The sequence below is a fragment of the Sorghum bicolor genome, chromosome 1 (assembly GCF_000003195.3).
Source record: "Sorghum bicolor cultivar BTx623 chromosome 1, Sorghum_bicolor_NCBIv3, whole genome shotgun sequence".
Taxonomy (NCBI): Eukaryota; Viridiplantae; Streptophyta; class Magnoliopsida; order Poales; family Poaceae; genus Sorghum; species Sorghum bicolor.
In genome coordinates, this window is record NC_012870.2 from 66,661,178 (window position 1) to 66,679,747 (window position 18,570).

An 18,570-nucleotide genomic window follows, 5' to 3' on the forward strand; every position below is an offset into this window, starting at 1 on the left:
GTGGAAAATGTTTCTTCTCTATTGTGATGGATAATCATCGACTACTAATGTTGAAGTATCTTAGGTTTGAACTGATTTCTAATTCAATATGTGCCCATTTCGAACTGATCATATGCTCCAAGACATCTGAAGGAGGCTGTCACACCCGGTTTTAAAGAACAAAACCAGGCTAGCCGTATGTGTGCCCAGGAAGTCCACACATACAACAACAGAAGCAATAGTATCAAAAACAATGTTATATAGCGAAAACATACTTATAATTAACACTTACATCAGAGAATCATGGAATGGTAACTAATCTTCAGGCTCAATCTTCACAGGGACGGTTGACTGGGGGTAACATATGCCTAGCACTTCTTGTATCTTGAGAACATCCTTTATGACTCCATCCTTCTAATCAACTCTTTCTAGTGGACTGGAGTGGTGGGAAATAGCAAGAGTGAGCACATATCGTACTCAACAAGTATAACCAGGGGTTCATGAGGCTCAAAAAGCTGACACTGGTTTGACTGCATTTAGCTTTTATACGTAGATATCATGTTTATATTTAGATAACAAATATCAAGGTAGAATAATTAAATCCCATAACCACATGATCAATGTACACAAGAATTAAGAATAACACATATAAACAACATAATAAACCATCATTTATTATCATTATTCACGTTCATCAGTGTCCATCTATTCCGTCAGTTTTCCGGGCCGCCCGTATCCGTGGGCACGGCTAGTATACCAGATTTAACACTCTGCAGAGGTTGTACATCTTTACCCATGAGTCGTGATTTACCCTTTCGCCCGAGGTGATCAGCCTCTTAACCCACTACCAAGGAAGGTCGGCAGGGTTCACTATGAAGTCTTTCAAAGGTTCGTCTAACAAGTTAGGGCCGCAAGGTTTCCTTTGCGCGCAGATATAGATACCCCCCTTCCAAATGGCACAATGACGCGCAGCCTATACACATAAGGACAGGGGCTCGCACTATACCCAAAACGGTTCAGCCCCTCCGCCCTTTCGGGTAACCTCTAACAAGCTAGAAAAGCTTACTCATACTTGACTAAAGCCAGAGCCATATAGCCCTCATGGTTGTACGAGTTGTCCCAGCTTTTGCCAAGGGATAAGTCCTTATGGAGGGTCAAGATCAATCCAGCAAAAGCCAGAGTTCTTTCCACCCTTTATATTCAAGTTGCTAGAAAGCTTATTTTATTGTTTATTGTATATTCAAATATTCATGTTACAAGATCATGGATTAATAATCAAGCACTAGCAAGAACTACCAAATGCATATCCCAAAATAGGTAACAAGGAATCCAGGATAACAATCATCTATGATTTTGCTAAGGTCATCAAGGTGAAAGCATGCATATGATATATATTGTATTAATTGTGTATAGGTAACAAGGATAGTCCCAAGTTATACTTGCCTTAAACACTTGCTCAATTCTCACATCATCAGCTTCATCACCTTCTGATCTTCAGCGCTCACAAGCGGTTCTCGTCTACTCGTAGCAAGCACCACACAAGGCAAACATACAAGCAACAAATAGAAGCAACTAAGACAATACACCACACAAGAGAAAATAGCGTACTAAAAGAGAATCAACGCTACGAAATCGCAAGAAGCACTAGAACCGAACCTATCGTTAAAAGAAATGATTAACGATAATTTTATATTATAAAAGAGAAGCTTACATATTTTAAGTAAACAAAATAATATATAAGTTATTAATTCAGAATAATGTTAACATATTTATTTTCAAAAGTCAAGCTAAAACTAATTATATTTTATTTATAAATATTTAGCTGTCATTTATACCAATTCAACACTAACATGTAAATACCAACTGACATATGAGATCATCTAAAATCTAATCGAATTTAACATACATGTTTGGACTGAATAGATTATAATTTAGAAACATAATTATGTGTAGAATTTAATCAGTTTAATATTTATATATGAAATACATAAATATAAAACCTATATTGATTTTTATTTATAAAACTAGATGCAAGTGTATTAATCAATTTAATATTTAACTATGTATAGAAAGCACGTGGCAATTAAACTAAAGCACTTATGTTTTAAGGTTGAACTAAATATTTTATAATGCAAAAGATATCATGGTTAATATTAGTTAAATTAACATTAATTTATGAAGGACCAAAATATAAATCTTTTATGCTTTTAATTAGAAACAGTGTAAGCATATATTAAATTAATATTTAACTTATGAAATTCAATGATTTACATGTTAAAAGTTCTACTCATATAGCTTATGGTTGACGTGATCGTAACGCAACAAGAACGGAGTTAAACTCAGATTGCTTTTAATTGGCAAGCTATTAAATAAATATTAATCTAATTAGTATTTAAGTTAATAAATTTATAATTAAATGACATGTTAAAAAAATTAGAATTACTGCATAGGGCGTATCGACATGAATATAATACAATTGAACTACTGCATAGGGCGTATCGACATGAATATAATACAATTGAACTACTCGAAACCGACCTAAACGAATTAACAACAGGAATTAAACGAACAATGACAAATCCGTAATTACTGTCATCTTTTACCTTGGCCATCTTGTTTCCCATCGTGGCCATGGCAGACCTGCAACTGCTGCTCATGCTCGTGGAGGGATAGAGTAGGGATTTTCGTAGGAGCAAGGCACACGGTTGGGCAACACGGCAGCCCAAGGCCGCACGGCACAGGGACCACGCGGGTTAGGATGTGGCCGGCCTCGCTGCCAGTGACGATGGTCGTCGACCGAACAGCCAGGCTGCGGCGGCGTTGCTGCTTCCTGCAGCGTGCTGGCTCAGGAGGGGACGCGGGGTGGTGACACAAGATCGGGAGATGGCCGTGATGGCCTGGGCCGAGAGTACGTCGGCCATGACCGCTGTAAAAACAAGGAAGAAAAGAAGCTCTCACGGTGAGTTCGCCGGAAAAGAGAGATGTTAGGGAATCCATCAAACGATATGAATTCGCAAAAAGCCAATAGCATGCCGGTGTAGAGAACCACGACACAAACCTCGGGATGGAAGCAGAATTCGCCATAGATGCGAAACATGGCCGAAAAAAACTCGCCGAACTTTCACCGGAAGTTCGTCGGAGCTCTAGCTTTTGAAACTTCGGCTTTAGATCTAGGACGATAGAAGCGGCGGCTCGAAACACCGGCCGTACTTTCGCAACCAGCGCGTCAAGGGCTACGCCGGCATATATATAGTGTTAGGGTTTTGGGTTGATGGAAAAACGAGATATTTTATTATTTTCGGAATTAATTAATTTCGTGAATAAAAATAATTCTAGAAAGTCCAGAATTAATATTTAAGGTCCGAAAAATACTCCGAAGGGTCCAAAAATTATGAGAAAATTCTTAGAGATATTTTAGAACATGAGGAACCCAAATAAAGTATTTATAGCTCATAAAAGATATCTAGGAGTATCTAAAAATTAGATTATGCTCACAGAAAAGTGGAACGAGTTTCAGGAAAATGCTGAAATAATTCCCGGTAACTTTTTAGAGATTGATTGACGGGTGAGGAACTGAAAGGAGTGATTTGGGTTACCAGAAAAGATTTTGGGAAACTCGAAACGAAAGCATAGGCTGTAAAACAAGGAATAAAGATGTGCCGAACAAGGAGCAAATCTATTTTTTTATATTTTCATGAGCACTCAAATACAAAACTAAATCAATTTTCATCTATTTTAAAAGGAGCAGATTTTAGGGTGTTACAATTCTGCCCCACTTAACAGGAATCTCGTCCCGAGATTCGAAGAGACTAGAGATAATGATAAAGGTGATCATCAAGGTTGCTTTGAGACTTTTGACAAGATGATTTAGGGATTAATGATTAACAAAAGTTGACAAACATATCAAAGATTGTCTCTCAAGATTAATTCAGGATTTATGACATGAGATCAAAGGATTGAAGATCAGCATATGTGGAGGAGAAATATCAACAAAGGTTAAAAAGATAGATAAAAGTTGATCACAGGGTCTTCACATTATGAGGTTTAAAGACAAGAAGTGAAGATTAACAAGAGTCTTCACATTATGAGGTTTAAAGACAAGAAGTGAAGATTAACAAGAGATAATATGAAGATAATGTACATCTTATAGTGCGCACAATTCCTTGATTTGAGATTCATGAGGTGAAAGAACTTGCATGATAAAAGGAATTCATAAGACCTAGTGGGTTGCAAGGAAGATAAGGAGCAAAGATGATCTACCGAAGATGCTACCCCACTTAACAAGAGCTTTGCTTAACTTCAGAGCTTTATCTTTAGGGCCCTCTTTGTTATAAAGATGAAAACAACACACAAGCAACACACCAAAGAAGACAAGCACACAACACATCATTGACTGTACACGTGTTTCTTTAACAATGGTGGTCATCCTAAAGGGCAGATTAGAGATGATAAAAGGCAATCGAACTTTTGAATGAAGTAGGATCAGAAAACTTTTAATAAACTTACATAGGACAAAAACAAGGGAGTAAGCAGTAATAGCTCAAAGGAAGCTATCAAGGAGGGGATACAACGGGACAAGGATTGAGAAATAGTCAAATCATAGAGTCAATGGATAAAAAAATAGTTTTATAGCAAATTAGACTTTTATAATCGACCAATGCTATCTAGGCATACGTCCTACAGTCAACATTGCTTTGATACCAATCTGTCACACCCGGTTTTAAAGAACAAAACCAGGCTAGCCGTATGTGTGCCCAGGAAGTCCACACATACAACAACAGAAGCAATAGTATCAAAAACAATGTTATATAGCGAAAACATACTTATAATTAACACTTACATCAGAGAATCATGGAATGGTAACTAATCTTCAGGCTCAATCTTCACAGGGACGGTTGACTGGGGGTAACATATGCCTAGCACTTCTTGTATCTTGAGAACATCCTTTATGACTCCATCCTTCTAATCAACTCTTTCTAGTGGACTGGAGTGGTGGGAAATAGCAAGAGTGAGCACATATCGTACTCAACAAGTATAACCAGGGGTTCATGAGGCTCAAAAAGCTGACACTGGTTTGACTGCATTTAGCTTTTATACGTAGATATCATGTTTATATTTAGATAACAAATATCAAGGTAGAATAATTAAATCCCATAACCACATGATCAATGTACACAAGAATTAAGAATAACACATATAAACAACATAATAAACCATCATTTATTATCATTATTCACGTTCATCAGTGTCCATCTATTCCGTCAGTTTTCCGGGCCGCCCGTATCCGTGGGCACGGCTAGTATACCAGATTTAACACTCTGCAGAGGTTGTACATCTTTACCCATGAGTCGTGATTTACCCTTTCGCCCGAGGTGATCAGCCTCTTAACCCACTACCAAGGAAGGTCGGCAGGGTTCACTATGAAGTCTTTCAAAGGTTCGTCTAACAAGTTAGGGCCGCAAGGTTTCCTTTGCGCGCAGATATAGATACCCCCCTTCCAAATGGCACAATGACGCGCAGCCTATACACATAAGGACAGGGGCTCGCACTATACCCAAAACGGTTCAGCCCCTCCGCCCTTTCGGGTAACCTCTAACAAGCTAGAAAAGCTTACTCATACTTGACTAAAGCCAGAGCCATATAGCCCTCATGGTTGTACGAGTTGTCCCAGCTTTTGCCAAGGGATAAGTCCTTATGGAGGGTCAAGATCAATCCAGCAAAAGCCAGAGTTCTTTCCACCCTTTATATTCAAGTTGCTAGAAAGCTTATTTTATTGTTTATTGTATATTCAAATATTCATGTTACAAGATCATGGATTAATAATCAAGCACTAGCAAGAACTACCAAATGCATATCCCAAAATAGGTAACAAGGAATCCAGGATAACAATCATCTATGATTTTGCTAAGGTCATCAAGGTGAAAGCATGCATATGATATATATTGTATTAATTGTGTATAGGTAACAAGGATAGTCCCAAGTTATACTTGCCTTAAACACTTGCTCAATTCTCACATCATCAGCTTCATCACCTTCTGATCTTCAGCGCTCACAAGCGGTTCTCGTCTACTCGTAGCAAGCACCACACAAGGCAAACATACAAGCAACAAATAGAAGCAACTAAGACAATACACCACACAAGAGAAAATAGCGTACTAAAAGAGAATCAACGCTACGAAATCGCAAGAAGCACTAGAACCGAACCTATCGTTAAAAGAAATGATTAACGATAATTTTATATTATAAAAGAGAAGCTTACATATTTTAAGTAAACAAAATAATATATAAGTTATTAATTCAGAATAATGTTAACATATTTATTTTCAAAAGTCAAGCTAAAACTAATTATATTTTATTTATAAATATTTAGCTGTCATTTATACCAATTCAACACTAACATGTAAATACCAACTGACATATGAGATCATCTAAAATCTAATCGAATTTAACATACATGTTTGGACTGAATAGATTATAATTTAGAAACATAATTATGTGTAGAATTTAATCAGTTTAATATTTATATATGAAATACATAAATATAAAACCTATATTGATTTTTATTTATAAAACTAGATGCAAGTGTATTAATCAATTTAATATTTAACTATGTATAGAAAGCACGTGGCAATTAAACTAAAGCACTTATGTTTTAAGGTTGAACTAAATATTTTATAATGCAAAAGATATCATGGTTAATATTAGTTAAATTAACATTAATTTATGAAGGACCAAAATATAAATCTTTTATGCTTTTAATTAGAAACAGTGTAAGCATATATTAAATTAATATTTAACTTATGAAATTCAATGATTTACATGTTAAAAGTTCTACTCATATAGCTTATGGTTGACGTGATCGTAACGCAACAAGAACGGAGTTAAACTCAGATTGCTTTTAATTGGCAAGCTATTAAATAAATATTAATCTAATTAGTATTTAAGTTAATAAATTTATAATTAAATGACATGTTAAAAAAAATTAGAATTACTGCATAGGGCGTATCGACATGAATATAATACAATTGAACTACTGCATAGGGCGTATCGACATGAATATAATACAATTGAACTACTCGAAACCGACCTAAACGAATTAACAACAGGAATTAAACGAACAATGGCAAATCCGTAATTACTGTCATCTTTTACCTTGGCCATCTTGTTTCCCATCGTGGCCATGGCAGACCTGCAACTGCTGCTCATGCTCGTGGAGGGATAGAGTAGGGATTTTCGTAGGAGCAAGGCACACGGTTGGGCAACACGGCAGCCCAAGGCCGCACGGCACAGGGACCACGCGGGTTAGGATGTGGCCGGCCTCGCTGCCAGTGACGATGGTCGTCGACCGAACAGCCAGGCTGCGGCGGCGTTGCTGCTTCCTGCAGCGTGCTGGCTCAGGAGGGGACGCGGGGTGGTGACACAAGATCGGGAGATGGCCGTGATGGCCTGGGCCGAGAGTACGTCGGCCATGACCGCTGTAAAAACAAGGAAGAAAAGAAGCTCTCACGGTGAGTTCGCCGGAAAAGAGAGATGTTAGGGAATCCATCAAACGATATGAATTCGCAAAAAGCCAATAGCATGCCGGTGTAGAGAACCACGACACAAACCTCGGGATGGAAGCAGAATTCGCCATAGATGCGAAACATGGCCGAAAAAAACTCGCCGAACTTTCACCGGAAGTTCGTCGGAGCTCTAGCTTTTGAAACTTCGGCTTTAGATCTAGGACGATAGAAGCGGCGGCTCGAAACACCGGCCGTACTTTCGCAACCAGCGCGTCAAGGGCTACGCCGGCATATATATAGTGTTAGGGTTTTGGGTTGATGGAAAAACGAGATATTTTATTATTTTCGGAATTAATTAATTTCGTGAATAAAAATAATTCTAGAAAGTCCAGAATTAATATTTAAGGTCCGAAAAATACTCCGAAGGGTCCAAAAATTATGAGAAAATTCTTAGAGATATTTTAGAACATGAGGAACCCAAATAAAGTATTTATAGCTCATAAAAGATATCTAGGAGTATCTAAAAATTAGATTATGCTCACAGAAAAGTGGAACGAGTTTCAGGAAAATGCTGAAATAATTCCCGGTAACTTTTTAGAGATTGATTGACGGGTGAGGAACTGAAAGGAGTGATTTGGGTTACCAGAAAAGATTTTGGGAAACTCGAAACGAAAGCATAGGCTGTAAAACAAGGAATAAAGATGTGCCGAACAAGGAGCAAATCTATTTTTTTATATTTTCATGAGCACTCAAATACAAAACTAAATCAATTTTCATCTATTTTAAAAGGAGCAGATTTTAGGGTGTTACAGAGGCAAATCGTCAGATAATATATTTTATACGCTCTGTATGGAAATTACAAGATAATTCCTCGAATCTTGGAAATTTCACAAATATACCACTGTTGTCAATCATAGGACAAAATTAAAGTTTTCACCATTTGGAGCGATTACAACAGTACGTTTACGTTTTTTCCTAAATTTGAGGAATACTTTTGAATTTCCATACAAAATTATTAAAAAAACTAGAAAAAAGCCTAAGTTACTCATCCCAAGAAAGTGTTTGTGTCTGAACAACCCTCAAACAAGTTTTGGTTTGATTTACTCCCAAATACACTTTTAAGAAGCCTTGTCTCATTCGAAGTGTATTTGTGTCTGAACAACCGTAAGTGTTTGAGCGTTGTTTAAGTAAGCCAGACAAAAACACTTTTAATAGAAGCCTTGTTTAAGTTCAAATTTTGAAGGGTGACAGTAGACATCATAATTTATGGCCCAATGATATATATTTTTGTCATTGTAATCATTTTAACATTTATGAATGTACCTGGTAACAATGCATATTATATATGATTCGTGTTATCAACTTTTATCATCCCCGCAAATGTTAACTTAAAACTCAACTTAAGGGGAGTAAATTGAACCAGAATTTTTGTTCAGGGGATTGATGCACATGGTTTACCGAGAGTTTTCCTAGAGCATAAGAAAAATTCAATCATCAGGCACATATAGATCAATAGAACTCCAACAAGGTGTTGAAAAAGGACAGTGGAGGAGAGATGCTCAAGTATCTCCTCACTGGCATTTGGACATAGAACAAAACTATAGCTTGGAAGGTCTATGTCAACAACTCTCTGGCATTTAATTTAATTCTTAACAAAAGCTACACAAGAAGACCTTCTGTTGGGATTGTCCGTAGTTTGCGATAGATTATTTAAATATCAGTCCTCATTAGTAGTATATATATAATAATGCCAGAGTCCTAATGTAATATTTTGCTTAGTCAGCGTGTGATGTCTCATTCGAAGCACTGCTGAGTTGCTGACAGCAAGAATAAATTGACAGCTTATGCACGTGAAATCATGTTGATATCTGAGGGTGTTTTAGGTGCTCGTTGGGTGTAGTATCTTCTCTGTGGCAGTTGACCATACTTTCTAAAATCGATGGAGGGATTCCCATGACATTTCTTGTCGGCCTGCGTTCTCTGCACATTATGACTTTATGAGTGGCTCCATCATCTATGGAATCGTACTTTCAGGCTTTTCAGTGTTCCAGCTCCAAGTTGTTTTATACTCCCTCCATCCCAAATTGTAAGTCATTCCAAGAATCTTGGAGAGTCAAAGCATTTTCATATTTGACTAAAATTATAGGGTGAAATACTAGAATTTTTTTTTATTTTTAGCCTATTTTTAAAACAAATTTCAAATTTAGACTGCTTCTTAAAAAATTTTCAAATCTAGGCCGTTTGGCCCCGCCACCATGCATGGCGGGGCAAAAACACTGCACCGCCATGCATGGTGGCGGGGTAGACCCTGCCACGTGGCGCTGCATGGCCGAGGTGGCTGACCTGGACCTCGCCATGATCGCTGGCGGGTTAGGGCTACCCCGCCATGGATCATGGTGGGGTACGTACCAAGCAATGCAATGCACACGAGGCAGAGAGCTGGACTTGTTTAGTTCCAAAAATTTTTGGGAAAGTCGATACTGTAGTACTTTCGTTTGTATTTGAAAAATATTATCCAATCATGGACTAACTAGGGTCAAAAAATTCGTCTCGTTAATTTCGACTAAACTATATAATTAATTTTTATTTTTATCTATATTTAATACTTCATACATACGTCTAAGATTCGATGTGACGAGAAATCTGAAAAATTTTGCAATTTTTTTTGGAAATTAAACAAGGCTGACAAGACATGTTTGTCCTGTGGTCTGCTCACGTATGAATTGAGCACATCATGGAGTCTAGGGTCACATCTGTAGTCTAAGGTCTTGTTTAATTTGCGAAATTTTTTTGGTTTCGCTACTGTTACATTTTCGTTTTTATTTGACAAACATTGTCCAATCATAGAGTAACTAGACTCAAAAGATTTATCTCGCAATTTACTGGCAAACTGTGTAATTAGTTTTTTTATCTATATTTAATATTCCATATATGTGCCGCAAGATTTAATGTGATAAAAAATCTTGAAAAGTTTTTTAGTTTTAGGCCTTGTTTACTTCCACCCAAAAACGCAAAATTTTTCAAGATTTTCTGTCACATCGAATCTTTAGACACATGCATGGAGTATTAAATATAAATGAAAATAAAAACTAATTGCACAGTTTGGTCGAAATTGACGAGACGAATCTTTTGAACCTAGTTAGTCTATAGTTAGATAATAATTACCACAAACAAACGAAAGTGCTACAGTGTCACGAAAATTTTCATTTCGAGAAGTAAACAAGGCCTTAGGGTCATCATGTCGCTTTGGACAAAGCCTAGCTCTAGCAGCAGCCGTAGTCATCATGTCCATAAAGCTGCGCCCACAGTTCAGGCATTGTTTAGTTCCCAAAACTTTTAAGATTTCCCGTCATATCGAATATAGTGGTATATGCATAATACATTAAATATAGATAAAAATAAAAACTAATTATACAGTTTATCTATAAATCGTGAGATGAATCTTTTGATTCTAGTTAGTTCATAATTAGACAATATTTGTCAAATAAAAACGAAAGTGCTACAGTAGCAAAATCCCAAATTTTTTCATAACTAAACAAGGCCTGAGTGGTCAGTTCGGCCACTTTTCCCGAGTCGGTCGTGCATGTTCACGTGACCAGACTTGTCAGCCTTGTTTAAATTTTTTTAGATTTTCCGTCACATCGAATCTTTAGACATATGCATGAAGTATTAAATATAAACAAAAATAAAAACTAATTGTACAGTTTGATCGAAATTGACGAGACAAATCTTTTGACCCTAGTTAGTCCATAATTGGACAATATTTGTCAAATATAAACGAAAGTGCTACAGTACTGATTTTCTAAATTTTTTTAAACTAAACAAGATGCGGGCACGGGCGCGGGTAGGGTAGGACAGAGGGAGAGAAAGAGCGGGAGCGGCGGCTTTTGGTGGTCCTGGGCGTGCCCCGCCATGATCCACGGTGGGGTGCGCAAACCCGCCATCGGTCACGGCGGCGGTGGGGTGCACAAACCCGCCATCGGTCACGGCGGGGTACACGTCAGCGTACTCTGCCAGCCATGCGCCACGTCACCCGTGCACCCTGCCGCCATGCATGGCGGGGTCATGTGTATTTGCCCCACCATGCATGGTGGCGGAGCCAAACGGTCTAGTTTTGAAATTTTTTTTCTAAGCGGCCTAAATTTGAAATTTGTTTTAAAAATAGGCTAAAAATAAAAAATATTCGAAATACTAAGATTTGTAATGTAAAGTGAGTATACTATGAAAATATAATTAAGAAAGAATCTAATGATATTTAGCTGGTATCATAATAATTATTATTTTATCATATAAATTTGGTCAAACTTTGAAAAGTTTGACTCTCCAAAATTCTTGGAATGACTTACAATTTGGGATGGAGGGAGTAGTAATTTATGCTTTGTTTAGTTCGCAAAAATTTTCAAGATTCATTGTCACATCAAATCTTTAGTCGCATGCATGAAGTATTAAATATAGATAAAAATAAAAACTAATTGTACAGTTTATCTGTAATTTGTGAGATAAATCTTTTAAGCTTAGTTACTTTTTGTTTGGACAATGTTTATTAAATAAAAACGAAAGTGCTACAGTAACCGAAAACGTAATTTTTTGCGAACTAAACAAGGCCATTATTACGCGCGCCGAAGTCAGAAAGAGCAGCTAGCTGCAACTGCAATACACGACCTTCTCAAGTTATCTAGCGCTTGAATGAATGCATAGAAGTCATAATTGGATCCATCAAAAGGACGTGTCGTCTTTGATTACAAAATTTTAGAACAATTTTTGTTTCCATCTAGCAGTACAAAGATAAGGCAAGCTAATGTAGAATAATATACGACTAAAGTTTTTTATATTAGTATGAAGATTGCTTCTACAAGATAACATTTTAACTGAAAATATTGAAAACTAGGTTGGACATACTCCCTCCTGCACCCTAACAAAATGTAAATTATAAATTTAGAGTCGGTCAGCCTTTTTTTTTTAACTTTGATCATAATTTATAGAAAACAATATCAACAATTATGTCTCCAATATAGGTTTGTATGGAAATGTATTTCATAATTAATATACTTATTTTGTGTCATAAAATTTTAGTAGTTTTTATAGATTTGAACAAGCCTGAACAAGTTTTACTTCTTGAAAAATAAGAATTGCATTTTTTTTCTTGGGACGGAAGGAGTACATTAATGCTGGAATCTGAGTAAATGCTTGGGACGTAGAGGGCCTATTTAGACTTCTCCCTCAAAGGCGGTTTTTTGCCTTTAAGGACACATGCCCTCACTCTAATGGATTCGCTTTGAGAAGTGTGCAAAAACACATCCCAAAGCATTTTCGCATTGAGATGTGTGTTTGCACACTTCTCAAAACGAATCCAATAGGTGAGAGAGTGAGAGCACATATGCCCTTGAGGGCAAAATAAACTTTACCTTTCTCCCTATGTTTGCTTGTCTAATCGTAATAAATTATAGTTTCTTAGGTAATATATGTGGTTGGATCGGAGCGTCTCTCCAGATCTCATTTTCCTTAAAATCTACTAAATAGGACTAAGAAAAATCTCTGGTAGAGTTCTTTTTTGGCCTTAAACACCCTTTATTGTTGGTCCTAGAGAAAGTTAATTACATTTGTTCAAGGAAATACTGTTTCATATCATCCATTTATCCTCAAATTCTCGTCCAATTTTGCTTAACATCAGATATCATTTTTCGTATCACAAAGTCATTACTAAGGCTAGCCAATGTATCCTCAACTCATGTTCTCTGTTTCAAGAAAAAAATGGCGCGTGTAGTTATGTGGAACAAATTAGACCGAAATCTACAGTTTAATGAAACAGTTTCTTACTGGATATATCATTTTGTTTGTGTAGTTTGATCGAAAGGTATATGTGCTTTTACTCTTTGTGCTAGAAAACAGAAAAGTTGATTAGTTGGGATTTTACAGGAGTTGTTCAAGATTTTCATAGGAATCAGTTCATTTTCACAGAAAAACACAGGAACAGAAAAAATTTCCTTGTGTTCCAGACAGGCCTAGAATAGGAGGAAAAAAGGCAGAAAGTGCTAATCATGTACAGTTGAGCACCACATATATACTGAAAATGCTGAAATTGCTAGTAAAACAGAAGTGAGATGACGGCACCATTTTCATTGCGATGCCATTACAGCTGTGGACTAATCAAATGACAGTTTCATTCATAGACGAGCCAGTGAAACTCCCATCACTGGTCTACTGCCATATGCAGCCCGCAGAGCAAGGTTAGCTAATGGAAAAGTCTACATCACCCCCTGAACTATGGGGTGGTGTCTACTTTACCCCTCAAACTATGAAATGGTCTAATTTACCCTCTGAACTATCCAAAACCATTCAAATCACCCCTAGGCGGTTTTTGACGGCAGTTTTGCAAAACCATGGTTACTGTAGCAAATCAGCCGTCAAAAACCGTCCAGGGGGTGATTTGAACGGTTTTGGATAGTTCAGGGGTAAATTAGACCGTTTCATAGTTCGGGGGTAAAGTAGACATCACCCCATAGTTCAGGGGGTGATGTAGACTTTTTCCGTTAACTAATAATATAGCGAGCATCCGGATGGGGTGATGTAGACTTTTTCCGTTAACTAATAATATAGCGAGCATCCGGCTGTAAGGTTTTCTTGCAGCCTTCTATGTATTTACTTATATAATAATTAGTTCATCCTTATTAATATATGGTCTACATGTCTTTTACACAAATTAATTTTTTTTGGTTCTTATGCCTAAGCTGGTTGTAAAGTTGCAATATATTTTTCTTCTCTTTTCTCTTCTTTTCTTTACCTTAGCATTTAGCCATGGTGGGCAGTTTGGCACTGCCGCTGCTGAGGGTGTCGATTGGCTAGTGTGTACTACGTTTTTTTTTTTTAACTCTTCGGGCTACTACCGCTTTTGGCCATGCAAGGGACATGATTTTAATCTCCACCGTAAAGAGAAGCAGGTGAGCATCATATGCAAAACAACACAATGTTATTGCCAAACACCGGCCGACTATATACATCGTAACCAAACATCGCCATACATATTGCATAAGGTGCGTTGTATTAGGCTAACATGCATTAATCCTTGCACAGGCAACCAAACACAACAAATAGCAGAGATTATATGTAACTTGACAACGTACCTTTTCATGTCAAACTAAGAAAGGAGTAACAGAAGTTTTAAAAGAACACTTTTGCAAACTACAAATGCCGCACACTATGTATATATGGACATGCATGTTTGGTTGACACATTGATGAGAAAGTTGTCTAATCCAAAACAACAATCTCTCAGACCTCCGATTTTGACGCCGGCCAGCTCGCTCGCTCAGCTTTGCACCACCACCGCCACCTGTTCCTGTGCCGAGGCGGCGGCCTTGCACGTCTCCACCGCGCCCTGCTGCTCCCCGACGGCCGCCGCGCGGCAGAGCGGGCACGTGGAGTTAGCCCTAAACCACCGGTCGATGCACGCGACGTGGAACCTGTGGCCGCACCCGGGCAGGAGGCGGCCCGTCTCCCCGTCGCCTATCTCCGCGAGGCACACCGCGCACTCCACCGACGGCGCGGCGGCGCAGCCATCGTCCGCTCCGGCTCCGCGGCCGCGCACGACGAACACCGGCAGTGCCGCGACGTCCTGCTGCCGCAGCGCTCCCGTCTTGAGACGGCCGGCATCGGAGGTGGTGGCGGTGGCGGTGGCGGTGGGCATCATGTCCTGCGGCCGCGCGGACACGGTGAGCTTGTACAGGCGCCAGAAGCACACCGCGAGGAAGCCCGCGAGGCCGAGCCCCACCAGCACCGCGTACAAGTCGAACCTGAGGTTGCTGTCCAAAGACGACGACGACGACGACTCCATTGATCTGTGGATCAGAGCTCGAATGCTCCAAAAGTATATACCTGCTTAATGCACGTAACTGAGAACCAGGAGGTGTTGCTGGAAGCTCGAGCACAGCTAGCGCGCGGTGGTGTTTGCATCTGCTCGACGGTGTGAGCAAATATATAACACGAATATCTCACTATTTTTATTCTTCGCAAGACGAAAAATATGTTATCTTGGGCAGTTGGGCTCGTACGGTGTGACGAGTGTGCACACCTCCAAGCATATATCCAGCATATTCGGCACATGGCGACAGGCCACGAGACGAAAAATATGTGGGATGAAGGGGTATTAAAATCTAGGCTCGATCACGCGTGTAGCGAGGATCCGCAGCAATGGCGACTTTCCATTCAAGCCATTGAGACTACCTATGTTTTTTAACCAGCACAGTAGTAGCATGTGTGAGAGAGGAACCGTACGTCCGGTAAGTGAACACAAACCCTACTCGTTTAAAGCCTCGGGGAAATTGCAATTTGAGGCCAAACAACATAGTATGCTCAAGGGAATGGCAAAGCTAAAGCAAAATAGAGAAATATATATATGTTTGCCTTGTGCGTGCATAAACTTCTGCAATAGGAGATCGGTAATGATATACAGTGGACGCCCGTTCTCGTCCGGACGGACCTGCATACGGAGAGAAACATCTCGACCAACTTATCCTTATCCGCTACTGCTCTGCGCTCCCTCATCCTCATCTCCAATCTGCCGTTTGCTCTCTCATCCCCACACCCCGCCTCACTGCCGCGACACACTCGACGGATGTTGCGCCCGCGCCAGCTTGCTGCCATCTCACCTGCCCACTGGCGCTCCCTCCCTCCCTTCCTCCCCATCCGTGACCTATATTATAACTCCGCGCTCTCCGATGACCTAGAAATCGATCTAGTCACCGGAGATGAGGATGATGACGGTGCGGGGCGGCAGCTCTGACGAGGTAAGCTGGTCCTTTTGTGGGTCTGAATCTTCTCCCTCCTCCACGTCCTCGCTCCGGTGAGCTCTGGTCCTATTCCCTCCTTCCAACGAGCTCGAAGTTGATGGGTCAGGGCTGCACTTCATACTCATCCCCTTGTTATTTTGTACGCTTTTTTTCTCTGTGTTGTAATGGTTTTTTTTATGTTGCAATAGATAATTTTCGAATGTTGTTGTAATAGGGTGATTCGTTTGTTGCACAAAGAGAGTCCTAATATTCGGATTGTTGCAATAGGGGTTTTTAATTGTTGAAATTATTTTTTTCAAATGTTGCAGAAGGTGATTATTGAGTTGTTTCTATTTTTTCTTGTTCCCTACTGCATGAGATGTTGTACTACATAATTTTCAAATGTTGCAGTATATAATTTTTTAATGTTGCAGTACATATTTTTTAATGTTGCACTACATAGTTTGCGTTGTTGTAGTATTTTATATTGCGATGATGCACTGCACAGTTTACAATATTTTTGCAATGTTTTAATTTTAAATGTTTTGTAGTTTTGGGACTAAGGAGTAATGGAGAACAGACGTGATAGGAGAACAGGGTGCGTTGGGGAACGGAGACGGGGGCACGGTGCAGAACAGAGGACAGGATTTGGGAAGGAAAATGGCGTACTCAATCTATTCCATTCCGATTTTGCAGGGCGGGCAGGTTTAGGAAGGAAAGCACCGTCGGTTTGGGAAGGGGAGCGGCGTCCGGACGCATGTCGCGCGCCGGACGTCAGGGCGCTAGAATAACCGATAGGAGATACATATATAGTGATTTTTTTGGTTAAAATCACTATTTTTCTACTTTTGAGGTATATGTATCTTTGCCCCTGATTCAAAGCCATAAAAATCAGAACCACCCATATATGTCACATTGATTTAGAGAGGCCCATAATTCAATTTGCTATGCAATGTCTCATTTGTAATTTTCATGATCTTTTTCCTCTCTTTCTTTGTTTCCTGAATCCCCCCTCCTCCTCTCCTCTCCTCTCCTCTCTTCTTTTGTCTTAACTGTATACTTTGTTTATTTCCTTTCTAGTAAATTACAGTAGGAGCTCCTAGCTGCTCCTGATTCCTAAAAAAAAGTAGTAAAATACGTCACTAACACATTGTTAAGACCTTTCTCTCCATGTTTATCTAGATCAGCACACTAGAAGAAAATAGAAAATACATATGCATAAGGTAGGAGAATTATTCTTTAGTTATCTTATTATTGATTATTACAATATAGCGCATACTTAGAGAACAGAGTAGGATTACAATTCCAGGTCATCCTTTCCTTTCGGTCTGGATTTAGTGTGTTTTACAAAACTCTTCTTGGACGATATCACGACATACAAGTCTCATTAAAAACTCTATCCGAAAACCTAGATCACATTCATAAGTTGAATTAGCATATATTGCCTCATAAAAAACTTTGTGTGAAACCTCATATAAAACCTCACATGAAAAAAGTACACTTGACCTTCTTGGTCCTGTATACTTCATGATGTTCTATTTTTCATGAATAGATATTGATCTTTATGATTTATGCACATCTAGGCCTTTCTCGCGCCACTGTCGCAAGGGAAGCCAAGGGCCACACGCGTCGCCACCCCTATCCATCGTCAAATTGATCGGATGGTGAGGGAGAGGGAGGTGACATATAGGCCGTGCCACCACTTTCAGCTAGGCTGCACCATCGCCACATGGTGGAGGAGGAGGGGGCTATGGGTGGAAGGGAGGAGGGGGGCACAAGAGTGAGGGGCCATTTGGTACGTATTCTTGGACAACTTTAGGAACTATTTTGTAGCATTTTCTACAAAACTAGGTGGTGCTCCTCACACGGAGTCGTAGGAAATCATGTTGAGACAAGTGCACATGCTGAAATAGGTAGCTTCCACTCACCCCGTCTGCCAATGCACATGCCTAGACTCTTTTCGCCTCGGTGCGGGTAGGTGAGGCCGCTCGGGCACGACGATTAGGCAATGCATGGGTGGAACAACAATGTAGAGGTAAAGGTGGAGCATGGGCTCGCTGGTGAAGGGAAGCGTAGGCTGCATGGTCATGATGGTGAGGAGGGCCTCAGTGCAGCTATGGAGGAGGAGGAAGGGCATCAGCGGATGGCAAAGCATGTGTGTGCTAGAGATGTTGTGCGCATGCGCGGCGACAAAGAGAGCTCCAGTGCGGTTGGGGAAGAGAAAGGGTGGCATGGGTTGGCGGTATACATGGCCATGTAGTCGTGGCTCGGCCCATGGCTCGTCCCGAGCATAGCCCGTCACGGTGGCCACCGGGCCCGGGCTGG

At 39.6% G+C, this 18,570-nt stretch overlaps 1 protein-coding gene and 1 long non-coding RNA gene across 2 annotated transcripts; one reads left to right on the forward strand and one right to left on the reverse strand.

Annotated features, from left to right (window-relative positions):
• LOC8083657 (RING-H2 finger protein ATL2) lies at positions 14,705–15,339 on the reverse strand. Its single transcript, XM_002467843.2, has one exon. It carries the CDS (start codon positions 15,309–15,311, stop codon positions 14,787–14,789), a length of 525 nt encoding a protein of 174 aa, XP_002467888.1. The 5' UTR covers positions 15,312–15,339; the 3' UTR covers positions 14,705–14,786.
• Positions 15,949–17,221, forward strand: LOC110431816. The gene is made up of 2 exons (XR_002449281.1): positions 15,949–16,263; positions 16,797–17,221. It is a non-coding gene; the product is annotated as an uncharacterized LOC110431816 (long non-coding RNA).

What these genes read in the sequence shown, in the direction of transcription:
- LOC8083657 (XM_002467843.2), bottom strand. Translation starts at nt 15,311, where the DNA reads ATGGAGTCGTCGTCGTCGTCGTCTTTGGACAGCAACCTCAGGTTCGAC.